Below are 12,776 nucleotides of genomic sequence, written 5' to 3' on the forward strand. Positions count from 1 at the left end.
GTTAGTCTTTGAATCAATGTTTTTACAAAACTTAACCTTAATTACAAAAGAAAATTAAAGGAATTTTCATTAATTTTCATTTTGAATTTTACTTATTGGTAAAATTTTGAATTGAACACACATCTCATTACTTGCTATTATTATTGAATAAGGAAAGGATTGTACTAAATTGACCTTATTAGTAAAATAGATTTTACATTTGATAAAATAGCTGCTGTTCTTTTGTGTGCTACTTGTAAAGATTGTGTCAACAAAGAATTTTTATTGCAATTTAGCCCGGACATGCACAGTGTGTCACCGTCACCAGCACTGGAAAGGTTAGATACTCCACCTGCTCTGCCACCTAAACAGCGTGACCGCCAGAACTCTGCAGCAACCAGTCCTCCATCTGTCAGTCCTGTGCCTGCACCTCTCAAGTTAGTTATTCCCCTCTTCTTATATTCATATGAAATTTTAACTCATTTTGAAATATTTACAAAATGAATGTATTATTTATTGAATTTTAATGTTTTAAAAAAATCAACATTCACAAAAAACATAAATACTTCCATTGGTTTGACTTTTCGTAACTCATGGTACAGAGATACAAAAAAGTGACTACGTTTTAATCCCTTTTGAAACAGTATAAAGGCAAGTCATAGATATTCAGTGTTTAAAATATAGGTGTGATATTAGCATTATGACATTTATACATAAATCTCAAAAGCTCAGTATCCTTTGAATATATACCGTTATTTTGAGGTTGAGTGGTACAGAGGGCTAAATAGCCCTCCGCCTCTTGAATAAAGGCATATTTCATTTCATTAAACTATTAAATATGTCCACAATTGTACTGATATGCTGCAGAAAATTTTCAGTTAAAATTCCCATCAATTACTGTGAAATCATTATGTTTATATTAATTTTAAAATAAAAAATTTGTCTTAAGAAACACCTATTATTGTTTATATGATATTAAAACAAAAGTAAATACTTTCTTTTTATTTTTAAATTTGATCTCAATTGTTTTTAGGAGCTTAACACACAAGAATTGCTGTTAAAAATATGTATTATCATGCAATGGTAGCAAAAATGAGGGAGATCATAAATGGAAATTTTGCACAAAACAGATAACTATAAATAAATTGCCTTGTCTCTCGTACACATTCAGAGATGGCGTGTATATAGCAATAGCATCCTCAAAAGAATAAGAGTAGGCATTTAACCATAAGAAAAGCTCATATCAAGGAAAATATCATGCCACCATAAGACATCTTAATAATTTATTTAGCACTTTACTTGAAATATTTTAATAGTTATTGTTAAAAATGTAATTTTATTTCACTATCAGATGTGTGGTAACAGAAATTTCACAATAGGGAATTTCTAAAAGAAAGGAACAGTGAAGACAAAAGGGTTGGGGAAGATACTGGTTCCATTCTGCTGAAGTAAACCTCTTAAATTTATTCAAATTATATATGGAATACATGGATTTAGATCCATACATACAATGACTCTGTACCGAATATTGTGAATTACTTGTAACATTGCCTAGCAGCTAAATACTGGGAACTCATTCATAATCACTTGTACTACACTTTAACATCTGCCTAGGGAAGTGGAGGAGAAAGTGCGACCAGGTGCAAGCACAGGGTCACGGCTGTTACTGCCACTGACACCAACCCCCAATGGCTCTCAGCTGGCTCCAGACTCTCCCCTAGATATGTTGGATGTCACTCAGCTGCTCGTCCTTAAGAAGACTGATGAAGAAGGACCAGACATACGAGGTGGTCATCCTGATGCCCTAATTATTCATGCTACTAAAGCAAATAAGAATGGTAAGTCAAAATTTTAAATCTTAAATGAAAAAACCATCATCGCTGTAGTACTATCTTAATAACATAAATCTTTTGTTCTTGGAGAACCATTAATATTGGCAAATTGCCTCTCTCAAGAATCAAGAAGTTTTATTGTCACTAAATATAAAGGTACAATAGACATTTTCAGAAACATAGTAAAAATTTACTATAATGCTAATGAAAATTATATTACAGTTTAAATTATTTTTTTAAAGTATTTGTGGTCTTAAGATCAACATTATTACAGAGTTTTAGTAATAAAATTAAAACGTGTACAATAACAAAATAAAGATAAAAACCAACTACCAACAGTGTGATAAGAAAGCTTTAACTTTAGGACTTAAAAGGTATACAATTTTAATTATCACCCAAATAACATTAAATATATTTAAAATATAAGTTAAAACAGATATGATTCTCTGATACTGTAATTAAATTTAACTATATTTGGCCCTTGTGTTATAGTTATGGATGTCCTCATACTCAACCAGGTTTTCTTTAACTCTTATTAAAGAACAAGATAGGAGTATGTCACATCGTGTGTCATAACAGGCTTCACTGAGGTTGCATGCAAAATTTATATAAATTTTTTCTATAAATCTCGTTTTTGAGATGTCCTGTGGACATATAGACAGACACACAATCATACAATAAAGAAGTTGACACAAAAACACACCATACAACTTATTCTTGTAGAAATTAATTTTAGGCAACAACAACAACATTAGAACGTGTTTAAAACATACAATACTCTTTGCTAAATTCTCGTAAAAACAAAACCCAAGAAGTGCACACAGGATTTTCAAAAACGGTATAAAATGTAATTGCAATAGGGAATATGTAGGTGAGACTAAATGACCATTAAACGTAAGGATAAATGAACCTAAAGAAAACACAAGAAAATGGCTAATAGAAAAGTAAAAAATTGTATATCATTGTTGTTCCGATAACCATCTTATGAATTGGGATGAAGCTAACATATTACATTGGAAACCAAATTTTTTCAAAGGAAATTAAGTTTTGAGGCTTCATGCATTAAATTTGCGAACTAACCAATTAGTCAACCATCAGTTGAAATTAGGCCGCTTTGGTTACCAATTCTGAAAAATGAACAATAAAGCCTAAAGTATGAAGCAGATTAGAGATTTTTAATAAACCAATGCGAAGTCACAGTATGGTTTTAAGAAGTTCGTTTAGAATGAACCAATAATAAAAAATGTCCACTCCTGTCCCTCTTTTTTTTAAGTCCAGTTAGTGTGCATGGAATAGACACACAACATGGCTGTTGTAGTTCCTGACTTATGCTTTGTTACAACACTCTGGTATATTTTGTTTACTTTAACCTAAATTGTAGCATTTATTAGGTTAGTCATACATGTAAGAAAGGAAAACTTTAGTGTTACTGAATGTATTGTATCACTGAACAAATGGTAAATGTCTGGAAAAATCCTCTTTCTTTCACAAAATCTTCCATCTTGGAGTTTATTTTGGTTAGTCCTACTCCTGTTCCACGGCAAGAACTCTTTCCCCAAAAACACGTAAAAATGCATTGGACAATTTAAAATTGGCCGAACGTTCCGTACTTCGGCACTAAATGAGCGATACGCATTAAGCGGCAGAGCGGTAGTGACCACGATACAAACGGGTTCTATATATTAAAGTATTATTTAGGCGTCGAAGTGGAGCTGTAAACAGGCTTAATAGTTTGGTTTGTTGAATAATATATGTTTGACAGTTTGACATACCAGGTTTTTTTAGTATACCAGAATTTCAGTTGGATTTTTACCAGGCCTGATAAGATACCTTTTGGAGAAGAAAATAGTGTGTAAGCTATAACAAATAACACCAAGAAAGGTGTGGTTGCGTCTGACATGTTGCACAGCAATGACAGAATGAGCTGATGGCTGAGCGGCAGGAGAAACATTTCTTTTTCTAGAATTGGCGGCAGATAAGCAGCATCGTGTGGTACTGCCCTGCCGCTCACATCTATCGTGAGTATTCCCCATATGTACAACACAAATATTAAACTTCTGAGTCATCGCTGATCCAGCGCTCACCGCCCACCACTCGTATCGCAGCCAAGACCTTGGTTGTTCTATGAATGATTGCTCCTCGCACACGTTCCAATTTGTCATCAGATTACGTAGGTTAAAACAAAGAAAGTGATGTTATGTTTTGATATCACGGTTACATCCAAACCTCGACTGAACTGCGTTTACACTGGCAAAAAATTGCAAGTTTTGTGTCAGACTGTAAAAATTGTGTCTTAACAAGTGCAAAAACTCTTGCGAGCACTACCACAACCAGTGTCGGACAGTTGTTTGCAAGGACTGGAAATCAGTCTCGACTATTAAAATTTCAGTTATAAACATTGCCGAGACATGATGCCGTGTGTAAACAGACTTCGTATTGACTCAGCGAACAACCAGCGATACAACTATAGCAAGTTATACAAGTACTTGTGACAGTTCTCTTGAGTAAAATTTATTATATTATTTACATTATGCGACTGTAGTTGTGCAAATTCTCTCACAACTTTACTTGCTAGTGTAAACGCAGCTTATGTTGTCACCAGTCTACAGACGGTAGATGGTCAGCTGACCGAATCAAACAAGCACATCAGTTTCGTCGTCAGAGCTGCATTGGTTGGACGACAGCTGGAAATCCCGTTCTCCTCTACTCAATTTAAATACCAACAGGAGTGCTTAAATATGTGTGAAAAATCACGATTTCACAACATTCTACACATATAGGAAAGCTGAATCTCGAATCCAAAAAAATTCTATTCCTGGATGACTAATGATTGGCAGTACGCAAATTACCAATTGCTTCGAAGTTCGTCCACCACAGATCCACGGTAGCACTGTGTTGGTATTTATTTCTTGTCATTGTTTATTCTGTATTGGATATATGTATTTTCCAAACATCACAGAAAGGAAAGTTATTAGGTATACACGATGATTTGTCAACACAGGGAGAAAAACTAAAGAGCTTGAAATAGGTGATAGCGATAAATCGTCACTGAATTTCTACCTGTTTTTCTAAAATGTTGACTAAAATTAGTTGTAGCTTGAATTTAAAACATACAAATCAGAGAAACTTGTGCCAAATGTAAACTATCTAAATCATGTCTCCGACGGTAGCAACTTGTTTGTTGATTGTGTGTAAATTTTTGTATCTATACGTATTTTTATTAGTAAGTATCTAATTGGGTTTTATATTTTTATGCACAGAGGAAAAAGAGACAGGTATGTGAGTTATTTATCTATTTTATTACTAATCCATATATATATTAGGTCCACAGTCTGCATTGTGTGCAATAAAATTGGTTTTTTATAAGTTATTGTTATTATCGAGTAGGTATATTTTGTTGTGTGACCATAAATATTTATCATTCACACTTGATTATAATGAATTACACCAATAATGATTTCTAAAGATAATTAATCTGTTGCTTTCATATAAAGTTCTCTAATTGTGTTGACTTTCCATAGCAGTGATCTTGTTTTGATAACTAGTGGATATCTAAGCTTTGCTAAGATGATTATCTAAAAAGTTAAAGACTACTTTGCTTAAAAAGTCTGTAAATATAGAAGGTTGAAGGTTTAATATTCGTTGCACTACAAGAAAAATTTAATTTTGTTTACTGTTAAGTTTTTAATTTGAGAAGGGGGTTTCAATTTCATTTCAAATTAAAACAATGTTTCTCATAAATGCTAAAAACAATATTACACAAATACATTTATACATGAATTTGATTTTTTTATCCTATCACCATCCTTGGTATATTCATTATAACGTTTATTTCTTATTTATAAAGCTTTATTATTGTCTTTGAGGAAAAACGCTAAATATTTTCCTGTAACTATACGAGAGGGTACTCAAAAGAAGCCGGAATAGCAATGCCATGGGCGTAGCTTGTGTACGCATTTCTGCCACTAGGCGTTTATAGCGCAATTCTGGCTTGCTTCGTTCATCTGCAGTGATAATTTTTGCTAGTGCTGTTTTGTTCTTGTTTAATTTTGTATGATGGCAAGTTTAAGCGAACAGCTGTGTGTATTGTTTTGTACTTGGTAAAAATGTTGTTGAAAACAGCTTACCAAGATCAGTTATAGGAAAAACTGAAGTGTTTGAGTGGTTTGCTCGATTTAAAAATGGTGACATGTCGATTGATGACAAACCTTATTCTGGACGACCATCAACTGACCGAATCAATGAAAACGTTGAAGAAATTCAACAGTTTGTGCACAAAGACTGATGACAGATAATTTATCAACTGTCAGAGATTAGTGGGTTATCTTGGAACTCGGTTCATCGAATTTTAACGGAAGATTTGGTAATGATAAGGGTTCCTGTTAAGTTTGTTCCTTGGGTTCTGACTGACAATCAAAATGAACATCGAGTTGAATCATGTTGTGTTTTGAAACAATAGCTTGAAACCAATGCAGAGTTTCTGTCTGGTGATGAGTCATGGTGCTATGGTTAAGACCCAGAAACAAAGCAATGGAAGACATCATCGTCATCCCGTCCAAAAAAATGTCGTCAAATCAAAAAATGCTGATTTGCTTGATACCAAGGGCATACATAGTTCATTCAGAGTTTGTTCAATAAAACCTTTTATTTGGAAGTTTTAAGAAGATTTCGCAATGGTCTTTATTAAAAAAGATCCGATTTGTGGCAGACAGGAGACTGGTTCTTCCACCACGACAAAGCACCTGCACACACACAGCCATCTCTGTTAGACAGTTTTCGTGTAAAAATGGCATGGTTCCACTGCCCTACGCACCTTACTCACCTGACCTGGTACCGTGTGACTTTTTCTTATTTTCACATGTGAAAAGGGATATGAAAAGACACCGATTTGTCTCATCGAAGAGGTCAAGAAAGGAGCTGTCAGCCATTTGTAAAGTTGAGTACAAAAATTGTTTCAAACAGTGGAAACACCAGTGGGAAAAATGTATTAGTTGTATTGAACAGTATTTTGAAGGAAATAAGGTTTTTTGTAAAAAATTTTAAAATATATAGCTTATAAAAAATAATTCCGGTTTTATATGGTTACCCCTGGTATTTCTTGCAGAATGTGACTAGGCTGTCAGTGAACTGATTGGAACAAGTAATGTACTACTGGTGCAGGAGAAAAATCAGTTCTAAAATCTACAGGTCATACTTTTTCTATCCCCAACCTTTTACTAGTAGTTGTGGTGTATCAAGCCTGAAGAGAAAACTGCAGATATTTGAACTAAAAGTGGAGATCTCTAATACTAAAGGAATTCGTATTGTGTTAAAAGTTCTTATTTCTTGTAATTGTACTTCTAAAAATTGTTGTTTCTGTGATGTGTTTCTGAATATCTTTGCTTGCAGTTTGGTGTTATTGTTATTCTATAGTTTGGGGGCAATGAACATAAAGTGACTCATGATGGCTATATAACATTGTATTCTGTAATGCTGCCAGAGCATTCTAAATCCTTGCGCATTTGTTTATTCAGCTCCACACTAACATTATTGTGGTTCGTTAGTTTTGTGTTAACTGTTAGCCATTTAAAATTTTGAAAACAATTGATGATCTCATTAACTGTCAGATTCGGTTTGTTAGTAACTTTTCCAAAGTATCAAGGCAATCAAGATCAACTGTCAGATTATGGAGATATACAGTGAAAGTGCAATGAATGATGAGGTGGTGCAAAATGGCTTTGGAAATTCAGTGTAGGGTGGAGAAATTTCCATGACGAAACATGATTAGGAAGGTCTTCTGTTTTGAATGATGACTTGGTTTGGAGAGTGAATGATAAAATTAAAGAGAACAGATGACTTACAAAAAACAATATATTTAGATGAATTTCGCCAAGTTAAAAAAATTATTTTTCACGAGCTTGTAACAATGTATTGGTTGTATTGCAATACAATCATATTACAATGACACAATTACAATGGATCCGGCCCGTCCTCAGATCTTATGTATCTTTGTTTAGGTAATGTGACTCACCTTGTATATCAATAAGAAGGGTTAAAGATGTGTTTTGTAGTGGCCTAGACTGCTATTTTTAAAGCTAAAGTTGCCACATTTGCCTCTGGTTCATTTGTGTAGAAATAATATGCTTGTAAATATTGCTAGTAGTTTTCAAAGTAAAAGTGAAATAATCAAATTTGAATGTAAAATGCTGAATTGTTTAAATGTTACCTTAGTCCATGAGAAACAGTCTTACCAAAATTGGCTAAAAATGCAGAATAGTGTTTACAACAAAAAGTTCAAGTCATAGTAAGGTAACTGAAGCTAATAAATAATTTATCAATCTGTCTTTATGTAAATTTTTGTTTCACAATTTTGCTGTATTTAACACAACATCTGGAGTAATCAAGACTGTTTATTAAGAATTAACAATCATAAATTATTTTTAGGATTTTGTAGTAGTATTGATAAAATAATAAATTAGTGATTTATTTGAAAGGTAAGCAATATTAAATTTATCGTATTTGTAAAATAGATTATAAAGAAATTATATACAAAAAGTAGATGTTATTAAACGTAGTTAGTGGTTCAGTTAAATATTTTCTTTGAAATAATTTAAAAACATCAAATTATTGTACTTCTAACTTTAAATCACACAGTCTGCAAAAATATTTATTACTCAATTTTGAAACTACATTGTAACTAATGGTATCTTGTACAAACAGTTAAATGAGTCATGTTTTATTAATTTTACCAATTTCATTAATTTGCCTTTTGGTCAGCTCATTATCGTTAGAAAATCAAAGTTCCTCTGGTGTAGCGATTTTATATGTACAATTCATAACAATTTCTTTGAAAAATATCTGTACATTAGGAATTAAAATACAACATATCTGTTTATAATATAATAGAAAATCACTTAAGTTCTTGTATTTTTAATTCCCAGTTTATTACATATAGTTTAATCTCTGTTATATTGAAATATAATGATGTGACGAATGAATTTTTGCAGACTTCTTGTATCAAGAAGCATTTCTGACAACGTACAGAACGTTTTTAACACCATTGGATCTGATTGAGAAACTTTGTCGACGGCACGAGAGATTCAGTAGGTCCTCAGAAACAGCCAAACAACGAGCAGCAAGGGAGGCTTTCTCACTTCTAGTCAGAGTAGTTAGTGATCTGACGTAAGTAAACATAACTATCACCACTGAACATAATGGGTAAATTTAAGTGTATGAACTGCAAACTATATTTTTATGCACGTAATGTCCATTAATGAAAAGTTTAGTTAGTGTGTCATTTGTTTGGTTCTAATATTGTTATTTGTAACAAATTTAAATAATTTGTTTTACAACTTAAGTAAGGCATGGGACTTGACTTCAACCAATCTAAAGAATAATTAAACTCGTGTATGATGATGATTGTTTTCTCAGTAAGTTATTGATTTGACGAGGTGCCTACAATTGTAAAGCGCAAGAAAAAGGGTATTTTACATCAAATTACACTTTGTTTGTAGACCCTTTTATATGTTGTTATAAAAATTCACAATGTTACAGTAGAACTAGAATTCATAAACTTAATTCTTAAAATTTAAAAACTCTAAACAGCCTAATGTAGCCGTATGAACATAGTAGTATGTACACTCTTATGTCATAATGGTTACCATTTATCGATATAGTTAGAATATAAGTGTGTATATATGCATTTGATTGTGTGAATGGACTTATGTATGAATGAGTTTAAAAGATGAATAGGCAGTAGAGGTGTCCTTGTCATCTGATAAAGACTTGTTACCTTCCACGCTTGAATGCTAAATTTTATCTATTCCTATATATTTTGTAGTTCCAGAAAAAATATAGTAAAAATGTCACAAATTAAAATTTAATATTGATTCTAAAAATGTATGTAAGCGTTTATTAAAAGGCGTGGAAGAGTCTTTAAAGTAAAAAATCCTTGAATATGGCAGTCAAAATTTTTATATCAAATAAATATTTCAGATGATTTGAAATTTCAAATTAAATTAGTTGAAATGATAACATGAATGTGATTTAGATCGTACCAATTTCAAATAAAGATTTTTTTTTATGGTTGTATAAAACCATATAAAATGAACAACTGTAGAACACAGAATCAACACCAGTGAGCCAGATACCGAACTTAATTTTTGTTCTTTATGTGAACTTAGCGTCCACTCTTCCTTCTGTTTTGAAACAAAAAGTGATCAGTCAGAGAAGGGCGCAGTACCTTATTATTATTGAGAATGAAGAGAAACACAGTCAGACATGAGAAAACCAGTGAGCCAGAAACCGAACTTAATTTTTGTTCTTTATGTGAACTTAGCGTCCATTCTTCCTTCTGTTTTGAAACAAAAAGTGATCAGTCAGAGAAGGGCGCAGTACCTTATTATTATTGAGAATGAAGAGAAACACAGTCAGACATGAGAAAACCAGTGAGCCAGAAACCGAACTTAATTTTTGTTCTTTATGTGAACTTAGCGTCCATTCTTCCTTCTGTTTTGAAACAAAAAGTGATCAGTCAGAGAAGGGTGCAGTACCTTATTATTATTGAGAATGAAGAGAAACACAGTCAGACATGAGAAAACCAGTGAGCCAGAAACCGAACTTAATTTTTGTTCTTAGCGTCCATTCTTCCTTCTGTTTTGAAACAAAAAGTGATCAGTCAGAGAAGGGCGCAGTACCTTATTATTATTGAGAATGAAGAGAAACACAGTCAGACATGAGAAAACCAGTGAGCCAGAAACCGAACTTAATTTTTGTTCTTTATGTGAACTTAGCGTCCATTCTTCCTTCTGTTTTGAAACAAAAAGTGATCAGTCAGAGAAGGGCGCAGTACCTTATTATTATTGAGAATGAAGAGAAACACAGTCAGACATGAGAAAACCAGTGAGCCAGAAACCGAACTTAATTTTTGTTCTTTATGTGAACTTAGCGTCCATTCTTCCTTCTGTTTTGAAACAAAAAGTGATCAGTCAGAGAAGGGTGCAGTACCTTATTATTATTGAGAATGTAGAGAAACACAGTCAGACATGAGAAAACCAGTGAGCCAGAAACCGAACTTAATTTTTGTTCTTTATGTGAACTTAGCGTCCATTCTTCCTTCTGTTTTGAAACAAAAAGTGATCAGTTAGAGAAGGGCGCAGTACCTTATTATTATTGAGAATGAAGAGAAACACAGTCAGACATGAGAAAACCAGTAAGCCAGAAACCGAACTTAATTTTTGTTCTTAGGGTCCATTCTTCCTTCTGTTTTGAAACAAAAAGTGATCAGTCAGAGAAGGGCGCAGTACCTTATTATTATTGAGAATGAAGAGAAACACAGTCAGACATGAGAAAACCAGTGAGCCAGAAACCGAACTTAATTTTTGTTCTTTATGTGAACTTAGCGTCCATTCTTCCTTCTGTTTTGAAACAAAAAGTGATCAGTCAGAGAAGGGCGCAGTACCTTATTATTATTGAGAATGAAGAGAAACACAGTCAGACATGAGAAAACCAGTGAGCCAGAAACCGAACTTAATTTTTGTTCTTTAAGTGAACTTAGCGTCCATTCTTCCTTCTGTTTTGAAACAAAAAGTGATCAGTCAGAGAAGGGCACAGTACCTTATTATTATTGAGAATGAAGAGAAACACAGTCAGACATGAGAAAACCAGTGAGCCAGAAACCGAACTTAATTTTTGTTCTTTATGTGAACTTAGCGTCCATTCTTCCTTCTGTTTTGAAACAAAAAGTGATCAGTCAGAGAAGGGCGCAGTACCTTATTATTATTGAGAATGAAGGGCTGGTTGTTTGACATACATATGATAGTTATATGATTATATATATATATATATATATATATATATATATATATATATATATTTATTTATTTATTTATGCAATACTTATAGTTTTACAATATATGTTTGACAGTTTTGTAAAATGCATCACAGAAAGTGTGAGTAGGAATTTTGATTTCACTAGTTTGTTTGTATGTTTCAGAATGTCAGATTTTGAACAGACTGTGATTCAGATGTTGACTGATTTTGTGTATCAGCTACTGTGCAGTGGAGATTTGATCATGGCAAAAGCACTGAGAGTTAAGATACTGGAAAAATATAACAACAAGCGGCTCTACAATGTCACATGCACTCTTTTGCCATCTCAGAATGTCTATACAAGGTAACAACTACTCATTGGACGCTTTTAGAGATTAGTGATGTCTTAGAGTAAAAGCTTCATTTTTGTTGTTGTAATTATTTCATGATAATATTATTACTATCTGTTATTAACAGATGATGTGATCTTGTCTTCACTTGTTAGTATTACTAACAGCAAGAAATACAATTTTTTGTTGTTGTCATTACTTTATTTCTTAGTTTTATTATCAATGTTAATCATCTGTTCTTTATGTTATATAGGCAGGCTTCATTGTTGGATTTTAAATCAGAACACATCGCAGAGCAAATGACTTTGCTAGATTCAGAACTATTCATGAAAATTGAGATACCAGAAGTTTTAATTTGGGCTCAGGAACAAAATGAAGAAAGAAGTCCAAACCTCACTCGATTTACTGAACACTTCAATAAAATGTCATATTGGTAAGCTAAAAATGTATATCAGGTTGAGAAATGTTTTGTTTGAGTGTGTTTGTGGGGGAGACAAAAAGGAATAAACATTAAAAATTTTAACAAAAAGCTCAATTTTTCTTTGAATATTAGATTCTCTTATCACAAGATACTCAGAATCTTTATACAAATAAAGTATTTGTTTGTGTTTGCATTGAATGAGAGTGTGTCATGCATTGTAATGGCATATATTGAGTAATCCATAAAATATATTTAATAGTTTAAATTTATAGAAAACATACTTTTTTTATTGTGAATAGTTATTGGCAGAGCATTAGCAAAATCTGGTTTCTTGGAGGGCTAGCAAAATTTTATCTTCTCTCTGTCCGCCAATAGGTTATCCCGATACGAATTTGAACTATAGAC

General features: G+C 32.7%; 1 protein-coding gene across 5 annotated transcripts in view; it reads left to right on the top strand.

Moving 5' to 3' along the window:
• Positions 1 to 12,776, top strand: part of LOC124360607 (guanine nucleotide-releasing factor 2) — an 82,452-nt gene that overhangs the window by 52,182 nt on the left and 17,494 nt on the right. For 4 of the 5 annotated variants that reach the window (XM_046814359.1, XM_046814356.1, XM_046814358.1 and 1 more), the window contains 6 exons: positions 276 to 416; positions 1,594 to 1,817; positions 5,072 to 5,086; positions 8,798 to 8,972; positions 11,785 to 11,964; positions 12,204 to 12,383. In XM_046814359.1, coding sequence (XP_046670315.1) covers positions 276 to 416; positions 1,594 to 1,817; positions 5,072 to 5,086; positions 8,798 to 8,972; positions 11,785 to 11,964; positions 12,204 to 12,383 — 915 coding nt within the window. The remainder of the gene's footprint in view (positions 1 to 275; positions 417 to 1,593; positions 1,818 to 5,071; positions 5,087 to 8,797; positions 8,973 to 11,784; positions 11,965 to 12,203; positions 12,384 to 12,776) is intronic. The other variant, XM_046814357.1, reaches the window with a different exon arrangement.

The sequence above is a fragment of the Homalodisca vitripennis genome, chromosome 4, assembly GCF_021130785.1.
Source record: "Homalodisca vitripennis isolate AUS2020 chromosome 4, UT_GWSS_2.1, whole genome shotgun sequence".
Classification (NCBI taxonomy): Eukaryota; Metazoa; Arthropoda; class Insecta; order Hemiptera; family Cicadellidae; genus Homalodisca; species Homalodisca vitripennis.